General features: G+C 38.5%; 1 protein-coding gene across 3 annotated transcripts in view; it reads left to right on the top strand.

Annotated features, from left to right (window-relative positions):
• cadm1b (cell adhesion molecule 1b) overlaps nt 1-20,186 on the top strand; it is a 275,050-nt gene that overhangs the window by 188,957 nt on the left and 65,907 nt on the right. For all 3 annotated transcript variants that reach the window (XM_015037148.1, XM_015037234.1, XM_015037317.1), the window contains 3 exons: nt 5,128-5,274; nt 13,447-13,599; nt 17,514-17,651. In XM_015037148.1, coding sequence (XP_014892634.1) covers nt 5,128-5,274; nt 13,447-13,599; nt 17,514-17,651 — 438 coding nt within the window. The remainder of the gene's footprint in view (nt 1-5,127; nt 5,275-13,446; nt 13,600-17,513; nt 17,652-20,186) is intronic.

Here is a 20,186-nt window from a genome sequence, read left to right on the forward strand (position 1 = left end):
GGAAATTTACACGCCCGTCACCTGTGCATATGCCCGCCCCACACCCCCCCCCCCCCCAACTCCCCCACCCTCCTTCACCACCATCATCCCCCACCCACCACGGAGAATTAATGACTGCCTCTCCTCATTTGCACCCAATCATGACCAGGATGCCGAGGCAATTGAAAATGTTTACTTCAATTGCGAAAACCCTCCATGTTCCACAAAGTGGCCTGTTTTCACTTTGATGGGATTGCTAATCACAGCGACGTTATTTATGTGTGTTTTGAATTGGAGATGAGCCGAGGCTGGGATGTTGGAGGGATACCAACCTTGCTTGGGGGCTGCTAAAACCTTATGGAGAATTTATCTTTTTTTTTTTTTTCTTTTTTTTCCTACCAGTTCTCTGTCTCTCAGTCCAGCAGATTGGGAGCAGAGTAACCTTGCTTTGAGGCTGCTCTGTTGCTGTTTTGACTGCCAAATATATTGCTCTTAGTGCGATGAAATAAAATAGACATCAAAACTACTTTTTTTTTTTTCTTTATATTGCTTTCCGGCTCATCTTTGGCAGTATTTACTACGAGGCGCGGGGATTTCGAAGTTGAAATTGCTGCATGCTTTTCCTAAAAAAAATAAAAAAAAAATAAATAAAAAAAAATGTTTTCAAAAGTACTGGAAAGATTTACACGTGCGCTGGTGCTATTAACATACAGACTCAATATGTTGCAAATATGAATCTTAATCATGTTTTTTTTCCCATATTTATTAGTGTTTTGGATACAGTATATACAAGTCAGGGTAGAAGTTTATCGTCTGTGTGAATATTGTATTGATTTTGGCCTTTTGATGACTTATTTGAACCAGAATAACAACACAAGAGACAACTTGGACTAATTTATAAAAACATATTTTTCTTTCATTCAAGCTTGTTGAAAGTCATGAATACAGGCTCAGACGTATTCATGCCTACACTAATATGTATCTAATATTTAACGCATGGCAGAGGAACCACACATTTGTTGTACCTAAAAAGATTCGGGTGTAACTCTGGCTTGGTTTGACTGCTTCTCTTATGGGAACTGAGCACCAGTATAACTTTGAAGGTGGATACTGGTCCTCCTGCAGCTCCCAGTTTGAAAGTTATTCTTGATGGTGCCTAGGTTTTTCCCAAAAATAATGAGCTTTTTCTTTTCTTTTTTTTTGTCAAATGAAAGAGTTGGGTGTTCAACAAATGATCCCAAACACAAATCAAAGTTGATCTTGAGATAGACAAAGCTGACTAACTTCTAACTTCTTTGTTGTTCCTGTACTCAAATCAATTTATCTACACCAAGAAGTCAACCAGTTTAAATTAGTTTGACCAGTTTTCCTAAAAAACAAAAACAAAAAAAAAACAAAAAAAAGGAAAGAAAGAAAATAAAGATCAATTATCAAACCAGACTTATGCCAGAAGCTTGTTGATGGTTACAAAAATGTGTGGAATTGAAAAAATAAAGAGCCCACTGCACTAAAAGCCTCCTGGTTATTCCACCAAATATTGATTTCCAAACTCTTCCTGAGTTTAAACATTAGTATTGCTGTTTCTAAATGAATGTGAACTTGTTTTTTTTGCATTATTTGAGATCTGAAAGCACTGCATCTTTTTTGTTATTTTGACCATTTCTCATTTTCTGCAAATAAATACAAAATGTTTAGCTTGAAATTTCCGAGACATGTTGTCAGTAGTTCATAGAATAAAAGAATAATCTTCATTTTACTCAAACATAGACCTATAAGAAGTAAAATCAGAGAAACTTATCTTTTTAAGTGGTCTCTTAATTTTTTTCCAAAGCTATATGTGTCTCTATGAAGGTAATGCTATGTAATTATTCAATCCAGACAAAGAACTGTTCAAATCGAAAAATAAAAATTCATACAGAACAGAATCAGCCTTTATTGTGCCACAATAATTCTGATGGTGTAAAAGCAGCATCAGATATAAAAGTTCACACCAAAAGTTATTAGTTCCAAAACAATTTATGAAAAAGATTAACAATAATAACAGTAATAGTATACTGAACAAGACAATAACATAAAAATACTTTCCAGTTATTAGAAATACGAATGTCCACAGAGTCAGAGATATTATTATGATATTATTGGAAAATGCATGTGAGCTTCTCACTAGAACAGGAACTGCAGCTGCAGAGGAAACAAACCAATGACCAATTTTTCTTATTGTGTAAATTGTCTAATTGTTATTTTGTAAATTGTATGTTGATCTTAAAAAGGATGCCAACATTCTAGGAGTAAATTAAAAAAAATGCGCTAAAAAGGTTTTGATAACTTGGGAAGTTGTTAGTTAATTTTGTTCAATAATAACTGCAAGACCATGAAATACTATGATTATGAAATTGGGTGCCAGAGAGTCAAGAAATCAATAGAAGTATATTGTGATAGACATGTGATCAGTATTAATAGAAAGTACGTCTGATAAAATGTTCAATAATTTCACTGAACCACACAGCATTCTGGGAGATGTAGGCAGAGGAAAGGCTTCAGCTGCTCAGCCTCGCTCAGCCAGCTAAGAAAAATCTGTCATCGACTAACTCACTCACTCTCCGGTTGCCTAGCAACGCCATGTTGAGTAACTTGCACCAGCAGCAGTTTCAGGTTTTACCCCCACAACTGCTTAAAAAAACAAACAAAAAAACAACGGGGTGGAGTGAAAGGAGAACGTGAGTTTATCAGATCAAGAGGATAAGACAGGAAAACGTTCACGTCAAAAGTTTGGCCAAATTTCAGATATTTAAAACAAATAAAATGAATCCAAAATGTCGATTTAAATGAAATGCTTATTTCCTTATGTTATGTTAAAATTGTGTTTATTTACTTACCTAGCTGACTAGCAGGTAACACAGCAACAGGTGGGGATGGGGGTCACAGGTGAGGGACAGCACTGAGTTGGTTTATCCTCCAACTGTTCCTCTTTACATCATATCTTTATTTTCTCTATTTATGTATGTATGTTTGTTTTGTTTTTTTTATTTTCTTTGAAGATGCCTGACAAGTAATTAAGCTGATAAAGCTTAAGGTGAAACTTCTTATCAAATTAGTCCTACTTAAGCTTTACTGAGCGAATCAGCGCATCCTGGGGGTCACAGAGAAATAAATGTCGCCGTAAGGTGACATTTATTTTTGCTCGTAAATTGAAAGCAAATTTAAATCATTTCCCATTTGTCGTTCTAGATCTCTGACCTTATCTGAAAATCAAACCTGGACCTTTTTTTTTTTTTTTTTTTTTTTAAACAATGCAGTTCGAAATGAATTGATTAAACGGAACCCGATGTATGAAACGAGTATTTAGCAGAAACGAATTAAAGCCCATTATGAGGCGACAATAAACTTTTAATTGCCTACATTGTGTCCTCTGACTCATAATTGTTTCTTTTTTTGTTGTTTTGTTTTTTTTTTGTACCTATTACCCTTCTTTTGTCCTGAACCTGAGGGCTGGCAGAGGAGTGGAATAAAATGGGTAGTTCATTGCATCAGACAGGTCTGAGGAGCTTTTCTCCACAGGAGGTTAATTTCTTATTGCTCGCCGCATTTGCAGAGTTCATTTTGAATCATGTTAGTTTGGCTGTCTATTCCCATTATCGCTATCGGAAAACGCAGGCATTTCTTTCCCCCCCCCCCACTCCCTTTCCACTTTGTAAATGTCAGAATGCAATAGAGGTGTCTGACAACTCAGGCATGCAAATGTGCTTTTGATGTTTCTCTTTTTTTTTTTAGGATCGGAGGGGGGGGGAATGAAACTAGGAGTGTTGTTTCTCCGCTGGTGTGAATCTGAGGCATTAAACGTGTTTCCTTTATGTTTTTTTTTTTTCTGGCTCCTGCCAAATAAATATAGCACAAGGTGACTTTTGACTTTCTCCTTCTTCTTTCTTTCTGAAGACAGGGTGGGGAAACAAAGCCAGGCGTTTTGTGTGTGTGTGTGTGTTGGGGCTTAGTACGGTGTAAGTTATGATGACAAGGTCCAAAGTCTTGTCAGGGAGGTGGTGGGGGGGGCGGTCAACAATGGCCGGCGTACAGACAGTGACTCAGATGCTTGTATTTCCTGCAGACGGGGAACAGAACCGCTGAGCACACACCGGCCTCAGATGGAGAGCTTCGATAAAAAAAAAAAAAAAAGCTTAACCAGAAACGCCTTCCGACTCCTCCTCTCGCCGTTCTCGATTTAACCGTCCTCCATCTTTCTCACCTCCAACCGCCCCGCCCATATCTGCCGGGTTTCCACTTTCCTTACACTTGTTCATTGTCCCTTTTTTTTCTTTTTCTTTTCCCTTCATATCCTTTTCCTCTCCCGGCATCTTTGTGGGCAGCAGAGCTTACAGCCCATCTGGCATTCGTTCGCAGGGCCTACTCTGAGCTGTGGGGGGAGATCAATAGTGACAAACACTGCACATGGCTCTTATATTAAAAGGATTAGACATGGCTGCAAACTGACAATCTACACAGCCTCTTCACATAGCTTTGCTCCGTCTGTTGACATGGAGCAAAAGAAAAAAAAACCCAACAAAGTCTAAGTATTTAATAGACTCTAGACATCCAGCAGGAAAGTTTCGTTAAAGCAGCAGTGTTGTGTAAAATCAAGTTGTTGTTTTTTTTTTTACTTTACATTATGTTATGATGTTATTCCTTCATCAAAAACATACCTGGAGTTTTGCTTTGATTCTTTCATGCATGTTTGAGAAATCCTTTAATTTTCCGGGGCAACCATTCATTTCATAGCTGCGGTTTCCAAGCGACTCCCATCAACCAGCTCCTTCAGACTAGCCAGCAGCAATTAGCAATCACCTGGTGGGACTGTGCATTAGCTGACTTCATTGTATGAGCAACTTCTCAGTGACACACTGGTAAAAATGTGGTTAAAGGGTTAATAGAGGAGCCATGTTGTGATGACTTCCTGAAGTTTCAGAAAGAGCTGGAGACAGAGGCCCAATTTTAAGGTGTTAAGTTGCGAAGTAATATTTCTTTTGAAGTTGTATTTACATTTTTATAGCATTTTTATAACAATTGAAGGTTACTTGACTCTGCTATGAAATGGCATTAACACATAACACTGCCACTTTAAGAGTTGTCTTTTTTTTGTGTTTGTGTTTTTTCTAGTTGACAGCCAGAACCTGGCGACTGACAACGTGTCGGTGATCGAGGGAGAGACGGCCACCATTAGCTGCCGAGTGAGGAACAACGACGACTCCGTCATCCAGCTGCTGAACCCGAACCGACAGACCATCTACTTCAGAGATCTGAGACGTGAGTGCCGCTCCCCGTCCCCTCCTCCGCCTGCCCCTCCCATCCGCCCGAAATGCAAAGCTGCATTCGCAATTCCCGGAGTTTCTTAAAATGCACAGTCATGCCCCCTTTTACTGTAACTGAGAGAAATATTGTTTGCCACAACAAAAGGGATGGAGTAAGTGGAAATCCAATTTTCTCCAATTCCGGCTGCCTACAGAGGTTTGATTTCTGCCTCAAACCAGGAATATTTCTTTCAGAACTTTAGGTGGAGGAGGAAGAAAAAGTTATTTTATGTATTTTTTTCTCAAATAGTTTCTTGTTTTCTTAGTCTTTCTGACAGCTGAGGAATCTCTGTTCCTTCTTAGTGTTAACTTTTAGAGCTAACTTTTGGGAGTGAGAAGATGGGGAGAGGGGAATGACACAAAATATGCAGGCAGCAGCTTTGGGACCATAACAAACATAACACATTGTCTCACTGCTCTGCACTTCTCTTCTGCATCAGAGTTTACTAAAGCAGGATTAAAGGGCACGTATCTTAATTTTTTTGTTTTTACATCTTTTGCTTTTCAACTGCGTTCGGTTTTGTACCTCGCAGTGCTTTTATTTCCATGACGGCGAGACATATGTAAAAAAGATGCACCCTAGCATGAAGCTAAATCTGCCAGAGCGGTGACGTTACATAACAAACACAAAATCCGAGCATAAATGTATGACACGAGGGCCACGCGAGATGACAACGGTCGTGCTTAAATCTCCAACTCCAGTGTGAGTGCATGAGGTAAAGATTTACATGGTAATTTATTCAGTGAGGAGGAGAAAGTCAGGACAGATCAGCGTCTCCTCCCGGGATTCAAAAATGATCTGTAGAGAGTCTAGTTCACCTGTAATTCACCGCGGTGACAAATTAGTGCTTTCTGCTCCGGTTCTGACCAGCATTATGATTCGAATACACATTCATGTAATATATTGATAATGCCACGAAAATGCAAGTTTTCCCTATAAACTTTAATTTTGTAAAAAACACAACACTGGAGCTGGAAGACAATGCAAATATCCAAAATAAAACACGACAACCAAAAACATTAAATGAAACCAAAATAAAAACCACTTAAAGCCGAACCCATAAATAAAATGGATTATGATGTTTCTGTACGAAATAATGCCCTTCAAAAAATAGGAATCATCAGAATGGAAATTATTTCTGGCTTGTTATACTGAGTTTGGCATCGCCCCCTGCTGTACGGGCATACATACTACCCACAAGAAACAAATCGGTTTTGTTTCACTTTCAGTGTGACCAAGAAAAAAAAGTGGCTCTTAAAACAGAATTTGTGATTTGCAATACCAGTTTTGTATAGTTGCAATCACTGACTTGTATCCGTGTTAAGAAGAAAAATATTGAAAAAAATGTTTATACAGGTGTTTGAATTGGCTTGGCTCCAAATGTACCGGACTTAGTTTGGGAAAAATATTATTACAAAAAAATTTTATTACAAGCCTTTTGCACTTTGTGACTTGTAGAATGGAATCTGTGATCCGCACTGAAGACTCTGTGAAGGTGTAACAGTAGTTTTGTGTCTGAGTGATGAACAAATATTCACAAGTTATTTTTTTGTCTGACACAGGTATGTGGATTTGTTTTCGCACCATTTGTTTGGAATCATTTAGGGGCAAAACTGTCCGTGTGGGATTTTTTTTTAAAAGTGCGACTCAAAGAATACAGTTTTTTGCTCTTGCACTGAAGAATTTGAAGTGATATAACTGCTGCTTTGTATTTGTGAAAGTTTACAAAATGTACAATTGCAAAACTCCTGTTGGCTTTTTCTCTCTGACTTCGACTTCATAATTAAAAGGTACAAATACTTTTTCACCAAAAATACTTCCGTATTGTCACCGTTGTACAAATTGTTGTTTCCTTTTCCTTCATCTTTGAATTGTTCTCCTGGAGAAAAACAGCACTTTGAACAGTTTGTGTCTTTACACATATACTTTGATCAAGCTAATCTACTTTTCCTGTGAAGGCGGATCTTTGGAGTAAGAAAGAGCAATCACTCTGTCCTTTTCTGTGTTACCAAAAAGCAGGCACACATTTATGTGAAATATTCCTGCAAACAAAATTGTCATTTTAAAAAATCTCATAGTGCTATTTCTTACCAAGTAATATTGTCCATAGTATACACCATTTGACAATTTTATTGTAGAAAATTATGTTTTAGGGTACTTTTCTTCTTTGAATATCAGTTGCTAATTATCAAAAGTGCATACTTTTTTTTTTTTAGATTTCTGGCTGCAAAATGTCTTAAAAATGTCAGATCTTAATTTAGTTTTGCATATGTAATACATTTTAATTCTATTACCAGCAATTAAACAAGAAATTGTTACTAGTTATCACTCATTACCATGGACGAGGTGTCGGACGAGGATGCCGCAGTTTATATCGCCTCACCCTTAAATTAACATTTATCACCTACAATTAAACATAACCAAGCTGATTTGTCTTAATGTATTAGGTGGCATACAGAAAATGAGTCAGCTGCTGCTACTTTCCCAAATGTGGCAACACAAAATGTCACAAGTATTTTAAACTATTATGCTTTATAACAAAAGCAATTAACCGCTATTAAAGAACACAGACGCACACAGCACTCTCTGCAATTATTGGGACCTCTGTTGAAATGATGTACAAAAGCCTCGAGACGAGACAAATTTGGGTCCTTGTTCAGCCCTACTTGTCACACTTTCAATTACTCTATTTTTTTTCTCTGCCTCTAAACACAGAAAAGGTTGAGTTTCTTTCTGTATCACACAGCTGTCCTACTTAAATTGTAGATGATTTTTTTTTAAAGCTAACATCCCACTGTTTGCTATCTTGCCACGTTTATCGGTGGGTTAAAATATGTAGTACACAGATCGAACGGTTTTGTGAAGATAAAAGCTTGTCATGTCTTTCAGGATTGTGTCGTTTTGCATGCGTCTTGTTTTATTCATTTTTTTATATATTTAAGGATCATCAGAAAATTTATTTTAAATGTTCTAATAGAGACCCTAAATTGTCACTTAATCATTTATTGGAGCTAATCAGAAAGTATAATACTTGGTGACTTTCAAGCATACAGCATGCTGAGGTGAGCGAATCCTAATTATTGCAGTTAAAGTGTATGCATCACAAGTAGACAATATTATTGTGTATTAATGTTTTATTGCGACATCTGTAGTAGCTGTGTAACTACTGATCCAGTGACACATTTGAAATACGTTGGCATCACTGGAGGATTATTTACCAAAGATAAAACAATTGAAATGTAAGGCAGAGGCAGATATAGTGGCTGTAAGTTACCAGTATTTTTTATTCAGAATTATATTTAATTAACTTAATTTTCAATGATTTTTGCACTCAAATTAAAGATTGGACTTTTGCTAACTTTCCAGTGTGAGATTATTACATGGCAATAGTAAGTTAGCTTATTATGGATTGTGATTTCTTTTTAAGCTACCATTTTTTAAACATACATTTTAAGAGGTGTGAAAACCTGGTGTGGATGGTGACGTTTCAAAACACAAATAAGTTACAAACGTCTTTACCAAAGTATTAAAAAAAAAACAAATAAAAAACAGCTTAGCTTATAAACCTAAATATTGTCCATAACCAAAGTGAACTTTATTATTTGTGTTCCTTTGAGTACTTATATTTGTTTTTCACAAGAGGAACATTAAGTCAGGCTTATTTGAAAAGTACATTTCAGCAACGAGGCAGTCCAAAGGGATTCCCACCATGAAGACATAACAGTAATCCATTATGAAACGAGCAATAAACATCACATTTTGTCAAATACCGTCATCAAAATCATCAGATGAATGCAGATAGAGCATGTCGCGCGGCGTTCCATTTACCACTAATTAAAGTCATCTCTAAACAGGTGGGTTACTGTACAACCATCAGTGCATCCTGGTACCGAAGGAGCTGTTGTGGTTTTACTACAGTAAAGGTGTCAGACACGACGACAAGATCAGCTGCGGCTTTCGCTTGGATTTGGTGTGCAAACACGATTCCATCTGTCCTTGACTCTCTGGCTCTTTTACACATGTCATTAAGCTTCGAATGCTGCGAGATTATTAAGAGATAATTCACAGCGCTTATGTAATGGAAATACTTTCGTGTCCTTGTCGGGTTTTTTTACGATAATCTCTTAGATTAGGGATATTGGGCATTATGATTATGCATGAGCATATGGAATACTTATGCTTTAAACCAAGATTTTTTTCTTTCTTTCTTTTTTTTTTTTTTCTGTCTTGCATTTTTTTCACGTAGCGCCTTGGATCCGAGCCAGGATTGAAGGTGAATGAGAGCCACCGTTCATCTCAATCTATATTGCTTCCCAGCTGTTATTTCGCAGGCCCAGGTAGCCAGACGTGCGTTCGGTCCTCTCGCCGGGGGAGTCTCAGCGCACGTCTTTGTCACATTTGTGTAAAACACCCACAAAAAAAAACAACAAAAAATGTGGCAGAGAGAGAGAGAGAAAGAGAGAGAGGAGTGTTATGAAAGTATAGATCGGGGGCTGTGCTCCTATTTACTCAGACAGCAAAGATTAAAAGAAACAATAATCAGGAGGCTCATCGTGCCCGCTGATCAATGATGAGTCTGTACAGTTACAGAAGTCTTGCCAGGAGGTTAGGACAACCTTTCCCTCTTTGTTCTATATTGAGCGGCGCCATGTGAGCCTGCAAACATGTCATTTTCTCTGCCAAAGTCAATACATCTCCTTCGTCAATAACAAAAAAAAAAAAGAAAAGAAAAAAAACAAACTGTGTTGTTTATCCACCGTTGGATGTGAATATATGTCAGACTTTGCGACGGGCGGATTAAGTGTTATTGGGTTTCTGCTGCGTATTTGTACTTCCCGTAATGGGGTCTGGCGAACTCCCCCTGTCGACAATGCTATTCTAGGCCCCCGGCTCCTAAAGGACCTCCAGTATTGCACAAACCAACCTGCCCCCCCCTCCCTCACCCCCTCCCCCCCACTCTGTACCCTCCAAGCCGGTGGCATTGTTACCTGTCATCATGGCTGCCCTGACACAGTGGCAGATCTTTGTGCGCGAGGAGGCAAACAGCAGTGACACAGAGACACACCGGGAGCTGACAAGCCAAGTAGTCGCCTCGGAACAAGACACAAACAGCAGTAGAGTATCGGCTTTACAGTCGCAGAGGAGGGCTCTTTTTTTCTTTTAAACAAATTCCTGCTGCAGCAAATAAAGATAAATTATGTCACGGGTCGGTCGGAGCCGAGCGCGCCTTGTTAGGGTGAGACGTTTATTCCTCCAGATATATCCAAAATGACATGTAATTCGGCAGCGGTTGTCATCCGGAATAAAAAAAATGAGTCTTTTATCAGTGAAGGTGGACCGCGGCGCGGACAGCAACGTGGCGCCGCATTCCCCCCCTCCCCCACCCTTCCGGGAGGTTTCCGGGCTTAATATTTAAAAAGTGGTACTTCGCAAACAAATGTGATGTTAAGTATTCAAAGCCCTGCAGGTTAGCTCAATTTCAAAAATGGTTATGGCTGGGTTTTTTTTGTTTGTTTTTTTTTTTACATATTCAGGACACGTGTTGGCTGAATGAGTCCGTGCAAAATTTGTGGAAGGTTATGGTAGAAAACTGATCATACAGTGGATTTAATTAAGTACCAACTTAGAGAGCAGGAAACATGCAGCAGTTCTGATTGTGTTGAATCTATAATATCGTGTGGACAAACAAATTCTCACTACCATATCATATTTATTTACCCTTACAGTGGATCTGGAGGGCTGACCTTGGATGCCATTGGTAAAGTATGTAAAGGCCTGTGATGATCTAAAAAAGCACAGCAATTGTATTTATCTCACTTTGAAAGAATTTCCTTTGATCTTTGAAATATATTTTTGATTAATTCCTCTGAAGGTCTTTTAAAGTATTTCTTTAGACTCGTTGCAGTTGCAGTGACCTACACCAAAGTGTTTCACTTAGTAAGCATAAAGACAGGAAAGCTGTTTTGAAACTTGTGTGTAAACCACAAAGACTTTAAAGGAACAGTATTATGTGCATTGTCCTATAATGATATTCCCTTTTCAGAAACATACTCGAAGATATGCTTTCATTCTTTCATGCACGTTTGAGGAATCCTTGAATCTCCCATGGCAACCATTCAGTGGTGCCTAAACACTTGCTCTCACAAAGCTCCTCCTTGGAGCTGCAGCTCCCGCCTCACAGAGCAGCACTCCTCTGTGACTCCCCCACTCAGCTCCTCCAGACTAGCCAGCAGTAATTAGCAAACACCTGGTGGAACTGCGCGTTTCCTGAGCTCATCATATAAACTACTTCTCACTCCGCCACAGTTATTGTAAACGGCACAATGAGGATTGTTGGGATGGCTTCCTGAAGGGGGAGTGTCGGAGAGAGCAGCAGATTCTTAAAGAGACGGAGATCCAATTTCTAGGTGCTGCGTCTCTTTAAAGTCATGTTTGATAATATGCAGCATTTTTGTAACAACTGCAGGTAGCATAGCCACTTGATCGTGTTATAAAATGGCACCGTGCTTGGAATAAACATAATTTTGCCCTTTTAACAAATTGACATTTCTAAATAAAATATATTCCAAACAGAAAAAAATCCAACATTTTCCTGCCTAAGCTAAATTATGTTATTTGTTCAAATAAAGATGACAACATTTGAGATCACAGCCACCAATGAAATCCTTTGCAAAAGCTACAAACAACTTCTCAACCTCAGATATGGGTCTAACAAATCAGACAAATCATGGTCTTTTGAGAGCTATAATTTTTTAAATCACATCTTATTCATTTTGTGGGGCAAATTGGAGAATATTGCATATTAGCGCCACCTACTGGTACGTTCATACCTTCAATTTGTCATCCTTAGGACAATTTTCTAGGAGACTTCAGGATGCTGTGTCATAATTTGCCGAATCTACAAACATTAAGACAATACTGCTTTTGAAGTACTTTGGAGACTGACTGAGGATTAGAGAAAACACGCAATACATAGAAAAACCTCTGCATCCAGTTTTTGTATTTTAAAATGACTGAATTAAAATCATAGGTACAAATAAATCATTAGCACCCCACAGTTAGCATCACATGTATGCGCTTAATGAATGCATGGACAGGAACTGTATCTATTGGCGCTCTTATCTAAGCAATCAACCTCTTATACGTCACAGAGTCATATGCTGCAATCTGCACTCATCATTTCAGACATGGAGTGTTTCCCTCTGCAGCAGATGCTCTTGCCTCTAAAAGTGCAGGCTTCCAAAGAGCCTTAAGATAATATTGAGGGAATAAGGTTTCATATCGACGCCACCCGGAGACCTCAAGTAATGATCATAATGCAAAGTGTGAAGCCTGAAGGGAATAATAAACTCTTTCCCCCGCTTCAAACGGGGGCCGAGTGGCGTTCGTTAGCTCGACAGATGCGGAGAGGACTTGATAAAGAAGGCAGGTCAAGGCATCAAAAGGCCTCCCCAATCAAATCAGCCCAGGCTGTTTATGTAAAGGAGCTCTCGGGGACGAGGGCTGACCCAAAATGAAAAGCGGCGAGCATAAGGAAGTCGGAGCGAGACGGAGTCGGCTAACCCAGTTTGACGACGACGTCGAAAGATAGGAAGTCCGGAACAATCCGTGGAGGCATTTAGTGCAGAGATTGCCGGCTGCTTTTGATTTGGACTTTGGGGCGTCTGTGCTTCCTCTCTGTGATTTAATTCATTATGTATGTTTGAATGCCTCTCTCCTTTCAGAGGACTGTGTGTGAGCCCGGCGCGGCCATCCGTGACCGGCCTCGGCCCGGTTTTAAGACTTTCTTAGCTTGTTAGGACTCTTCATGAACACTCCTTGCGCTTTTTCCTTTCTTTGCGAGTGCTCCATGGACTGTAAAGGTACTTTATAAATCAACTAGTAGAAATCGTTCTGAAACTCACTTTTCTTTTACTCAATTAAGGAGAAAGCCCCGCATAAAGGGCAGTGCTCTGCCTCCCTCCTCCCCACAGTTCCCTCCTTCTGTCTGATTTCCTGATAGAGTCTCCTTCGTCATCCTTCAACCCCCTCATCCCTTCCTCTCTTCTTTCCCCCCACCCCCCTGTTTTCTTTCTTCTCACCCCGCGCATCTCACACTTGTGTCCCTGCTCTCTGTATCCCCAACAGCTCTCAAGGACAGCCGGTTCCAGCTGGTGAATTTCTCTGACAACGAACTCCGGGTGTCTCTGTCCAACGTATCGCTCTCCGACGAGGGACGCTATGTGTGCCAGCTCTACACAGATCCTCCTCAGGAAGCCTACGCAGACATCACCGTCCTGGGTAAGGTGTGAGGACACACACGGGTGTGAAGAAGAAAAAGGAAAAGAAAAATGAAAAACCCACACTCTCGTTGTGAGCCGCTCCATTGTGAGCGGTGAATATGAAATAATAGTTATCTCTGATCTTGTTATCTTAAGCAAGTGAAACAAAATGTCAGCCAATTAGGCTCTCGCGGTGCTCAACAGCATAACGAAAAAGGAGCAGATGCTGAAACTGATGGCTCAGACCGCGTTGGTTTGGCAGCTGTGTTGACTCTGTGAATCCCGGTGAATGTTGACTTGGCTGCTCCCAACGATTTCCCATTGAGAGTCAGCTGTGCCACACTTTGATGCTTTGGAGAGAAATTACTTTAGTTAAGCTTTATTATACATGCAGACATCCTGGGGGATTGAAAGGAATTAAAAGCACTTAAAAGTAATTACTCCAGTTGTACGACTGAAACCTAGCCCCCTTTTTTTTTCTTCTTCTTTTCTGAATCAAGGGGGTTGCATTCAAGAGTTCTTGAAATAAGCACCCCCCTCCCGCCTTCACCCCCACGTGACGTTTTGCTTTCAAGTACGTGAAGTTCGTGAAGTTACTGTGATGACTAATACAAGGCGGGGTCGGGAAATGGGCCTGATTCTGTGTTTACATCCGAGTGAACACAGGTTGCAATTACATAGGGCTGTTTGACTGTGCCTTAAAATCTTTTGGCAATGCCTTAATAAGAGAAACTACACAATTAATACCGTATGTGATTTACTGTGTCATTGTTTCAACGTTTGTATAACCCTCCAGATGTGTCGCAGTTCAGCACTGGACCGATTTTAACATGAGTTCTACGTACAAGAAATTGGGCTCATTTTAGCACAACGTAATGTGTGGGTGCAACATTTTTAGCTTTTGCCTCAGTCTCCCAGCTCTGACCCCATCTTCAGTCAAGTATGCAAAAGCAAGTTGGCTGATCCTGCGAACCTCGAGGTTGGCGTCCTGACTCCACCAGAGGTCAAGAAACACCAGATGGAGGATCTTGAGATGACTTACAGTCTTGGAAAAATAATTAGGACATCCAGTTAAATGGAACAAAAACAGTTTAACTAACAATGGGTGAATAAGTAGCAAGCAATGTCAACGTTTTGGAAGTTTAAACATTTATGATGCTTTAAATGAATCATTTTCAAAAAGTTCTTTTAATCGGACAAACATGGCTTGGCAGAACCTATGTAGGTTTTATTTTAATATTACTGTTTAAAATATGAAGGTATTGGTGAAATAAATTAGAAAGGGATAAACACAATTTATCCCTTATTTCATTGTTCACCATTGTAAACAATGAAGTAGTTTACCATCACCATACGACAGCCCACGTGTGATTTTCACCTTCAAGCTTCACTTTTGGTTTGGTGTTTTTGAGGACAAGACCTGTTATGTGCAGTGCCATTCAAAGAGTTCGCATTTAGACTCCTCTGATCCAGACTTTATCGACCTAATGGTTTACTTGCTAGCTGATATCCTCTGCTGTAAAATTTAAAATGTCCACACTGGTGTCTCATGCAGTGAGTATGCATAGGGGCCATTGTGATTGAGTGCACTACTTAATGCACTTAACTATTTGAATTTACTGTTCCTTGGCTTTTAGGCAACTAATTTAATTATTTTTCTTTCCAGTTTAGGGCTCTACTATTACTCATTTGAACATGCAGAAGTTTTGGAATCCAACTCTAGCCATTAAAATGTTTGGCAGCAATGAGATTTTTTTTTTAATCTTAGAAAAGTAATAGCCCTGTAAGTGTGAAAATTGAAATAGAATTGATTTCCATTCAAAATACCATATTATGTATTATGTTGCTATTGCTGCTTATTGAAAATGGTCAGGTTTTAAGATGTAAAAACTACTGACTCTAAGTCAGTCCAATTTCTGATCATCTATATGTGGTTATTATACCATACAAAGATGAATATTTCAACAAGGAGTTATTTCCTAGTCATTTTTAAATATATATATATTTTCTATTTAAAAAAATGTCTAACAAGAATGAAAATACATATTCAGTGCATGCATCATGTCTGTTAAAAAAACAAAAAAACTCAAATGATTGTTCTGGAAGTTTTCTCTCAACACATTTCATATTTCAGGTGAAATATCCAAATAAAAAAAAGAAAAGAAAAATCCCATGAAATTTACCTGGCTTTCAGTGAAAGTCAGAAGGTTAAAAAGGATCTCGCCATGGCATTTCAGGTATTGTAATTCCTGCAAAAGAAACACTCCAGTTGCAGTGGTGACAATATACCCTGTCTGAAGAAAAAGGGGGGGGAAAAAAACCTACAACAAAGCCAGTGTGAATCCAGAAAAGCATTTTCTGATTGCTGTACCGATCGATCTTGATCACATTAATTACAACAGATGTTATCCTCCATTTTTTTAACTGGAGAAACTGTAGTAGTTCTGGACAGGCGCAGTGACCCGTGTCCACAGAGCAACATCGTGTTTATCTTCTTGCTTCGCCACCCACACACAACTGTTGGCAGCGTGAAGTGCAGGAAAGCCTTGTTTTTGCATCTTAATACCATCGTTTCACAAATATATACAAAGGATTCAGTCTGGATAAGCAATTGTGTCAGGAAGTCCATTAAAAAAATGTTTTCCAAGTCTAGTTAAAATCTGGCCACAGTTTAAATATTTGTCACAAATTCTTTGTTGACCTTTGTATCTATGTTTTAGAAAATAATAACATTAAAAAAGACTTAGTGAAAACTTGTGAAACTTCAGTCACAGTATGGAAATTGAGCCCCATATGTCAGTGAAAATTAAATCTGTTTGCTGAAGCATTGATTCCAAATTAAACTTCAATAACTTCCTGATGGTACCAACTGAGAAAATAAAGAGGAAAAACAGAAATGTTTGTAAAAATGAAGCCTTGAAGTTTTACCATTGTAAGACAGGGCTGCAACTAACGATTAATTTAGTTATCAATTAATTGATTGGTTATTCTGACAATTAATCATATCAAAACACTGGTACATTCTTCAGATTTTTCATTTAACTGCCTTAACTTTTTTGTACTATAATGGAAATACATTAAAAGATTAAAATAAACAATTCAGTTCCCTTTTTAAATAAGAAAACAAATATTCTATTGCCTGAAATGTGGTAACGTGGCATTCCTTAAGCGATTTGAATCGGGTGAAGCTAAACTGTGCCACTTGTTGGGATTTTTGTAAAACTTTACAGATAAAGGTGTTTTCATCTTTAATGCAAATGTATATTTTACAGCTTTGATTAAATTACTGCTCTGAATGTGTTGTTTTTTTTCAGCAAATTACCTCTTTTTTTTTTTTTTTACTTTGGGCTGCAAAAGCAAAAAATCTCACAAGATGTTTTTGTCTAGTTTATAGTGCAAATATCTTGGTACACTTGAACTAAACTGAGCAAGATTTAGGAACCTGTTTTAAGTAAATAATTGTGTAATATCGTAATATAAGTACTTGTTCCATTGGCAGATAATTTCACTTATAGCAAGACATTTTCAACACGTTACAAGTGAAATAATCTGCCATTATAACTACTAGTTTTTCATGACTATTTACTAAATATTTCCTTAAAACAAGCTCCTACATCTTGCTGAAAATGTACATGTAAGTTAGTTTTGTCTTATTTTAGGTGCACTGAGATATTTGCACAAAAGTGCAAATATCTCAGTTTCTATTAGAAACTAGATCAAAAGTACTTTGCAAGATTTTTGTTGACGTGTGTGTACACCAGGTTAACGATTAATTGAACGCTGAATTAGTTGACGATTAACTCAGTCGATTCACTGCGACTGATCCGATTAATCGTTTCTTACCTTACTAGAAAAAACAAAACAAAAACAAATGTGTGTACAAGCGCTGGCCTGATCACGTCTGTCTGAACGTTTGTGCTGCTGTGTGGTCAGTCCCGCCAGGCAGCCCAATCATCGAGAGCAGAGAGGACGTGGTCAGCGAGGGGAACGAGACGGAGCTCACCTGCATATCCATTGGCAGCAAGCCGGCCGCCTCCATCAGATGGATGAAGGGGGAGGACGACCTGACAGGTTGGTGGAATAACAGCCTCCCTCGGTCAGCTTCACGTTCTCCTGGCCTGTCTGCTCGGCCTCTCTGGAGGCTCCTGGTTTGCGAACAAAAGAAGGAAGAAAAAAAAAGGAGTTTTTCTAAAAACGCGTTGTGTACTGATGATGCTGACTGGCGTACGTACACGTGAAGATCATCCCGTCTGTCATACCGAATACGGCTGAAGGCGCCACGCTCAAGTTGCTGCTGCTTTGCATTCCTCGCAAATTCAGCTCTGCCTCAAAGTAACTTTCGCACTGTAGTTTTCATTTCAGAGATCAATGTTTGGATTTAAAATTGCTTAAATATTTACCGGAAACATTTTTGCTACACCTCGACTGGCTGATGGAATATGTTTTTAAAAAAAAAATCAACTCTTAAGTCTTTCCGATTTGCATCCAACCAGCCGCTCAGGGTAAACAAGCTTCATTTGCACATTTTATCTTCATTTCAGCGCCTTCTGTTGCCTGCAGAAAAAGGCGGTATGAAATCCGAGAGTGGCGGGGGAAAAAAAGAGAAAAAAAAAAAATCTTATTACCTCTCAGTTATGATTAGGTGTTATCAATTATTCATTATAAACTTATTGTACGGCAACGGCGAGGTTCATATTAGTCACATTGTACTGACACGGAGCGAGTGTCTCTGAGCTTGTTGTCAAATTATATATGTATTAGAATGGAGAGGATACATCGCGCTTGTTGAGAGATGAAATATTTAGACAAGAGCAAATCTGAAGCTAAATGCCATCTGTGCCTCCAGTGTTCCCTACAGGAGTCAAAGTCAATTTCTGTTTATGAGTTGTAGAGGGTTGTGTTGGGGAGGGAGAGACAACAGGATGGTTAGATCAGCAAAATGCCACTGACATGCTGAGCAGGGCTAATCCACAGTGGCAGTGGATACATAAAGCTAGCCACAAAGTCACGTCCCCTTGTGCCCCAGGAAACACAAATCACTTGTTATTACTGACGTGCTAAACAATTCATTAGTCCCCACACGTACTCAGACTCCACAGCGCACATGGCTCTGGCAGACTGGAGCTGCTAGCTAGCAGGATAGCTTTAATGCTAGTAAAGAAATAAATTGACCAAATTGACCTCGGATAAGCTGTTTTTTTTTTTAATGTGATGTATCCCATTCAGTTAGAATATAATCAAAATTTTACTAAAAAAAATACCTACACAGAGTGATATATTTAAGGTATTTTTTCTGGTCTAGTTTGGTGATTATACTAGAAACCCAAAACTATGCTAGTTACAAACATTTTAAACATTGCATAACAATCACAAGTCACAAATGACTTGTTATTAAGGACGTGCTAAACAATTCATTAGTCCCCGCACGTACTGTGATTCCTCAGCACACTTGGTTCAGGCTTTATAGGCCCTGGCTGACTGTAGCTGCTAGCTAGCAGGGTAGCTTTAATGCTAGCAAAGAAACAAATTGACAAAACTGATCTCGAATAGGCTGATTTTAATTTTTTTTTTAATATGATGTATCCCATTCAGTTAGAATATAATCAAAATTTAATTTAAAAAAAATAATTAGAGTAATGCTTTATAGGCCCTAGCAATCTCTGCTTGCTAACAAGGTAGCTTTAATGGTAGCAAAGAAATAAATTGCTCAAACTGAACTCAAATAGGTTTGCAGGAACAAAATTCCACACAGAATCCATGGAGCATTGTCAGAAGGAATTTAAGAGACATCTCAATGAGGATTACCTGAAGGTTGCTGTAAAAGGCTAATCACCTCGCAGTAACTAAATACATGGAAGTCTTTATTCACTTGTTGGCATTTCATACATTAATGTTCTTTCTTATTGGTCCTGCTTGATATTTTAAATTTTCATAGAATGTGAATTTTGGATTGTTTTTCTTTAGCCACAATCATCAAAATGTACATATCTGAAGTAAAAAAAATACTTCAAATATGTCACTATTTTGTGAATATTAGTTTTTTATAAGTTTTACCATTGGAGATACATTTGCATATCACTACCGCATGTCTCTATCAAGTTTCTTGGCTTAATAATGATAAAATATAATAAAATAATGGCAAAATAAACATGATAAAAAAGGACTGTAATAATGAAATCCACTGTGTTTACATATTTAATTATTTGACTTCTGTGTTTCATCGTGAAGAACAGTGTCTGGCATTGATTGAGTGACATTTGTTTATGACATAAAACACTTGCAGCAAAGCAGCTGCATAAGAAGCATCATCTGTTCCTCACTATGATTATTCAGAACATCGTTTGCCTTCAACTAAATAATTGAAAAGAAAAATGGAACAGAATAAGAATAGAAACAGACTTTATTGACCCGCAAAGGGGAAATTCAGCAGTACCAGATATAAAGAATCACACAACAAGTTCCTAAAAAAGTATGTGTATGTACTTTTCAGTATACTCAGCACAGAGTCAGATCAATTTGGTTGCAATTTCTCAATAGCACACCTAGCAAAATGGTGTTGCTGTTCAGTGACATTACAACGTTTGCACTTGTAGCTTAGAGTTTCTT

The sequence above is a fragment of the Poecilia latipinna genome, unplaced genomic scaffold, assembly GCF_001443285.1.
Source record: "Poecilia latipinna isolate Pla-1442-1.1 unplaced genomic scaffold, P_latipinna-1.0 Scaffold1, whole genome shotgun sequence".
Taxonomy (NCBI): domain Eukaryota; kingdom Metazoa; phylum Chordata; class Actinopteri; order Cyprinodontiformes; family Poeciliidae; genus Poecilia; species Poecilia latipinna.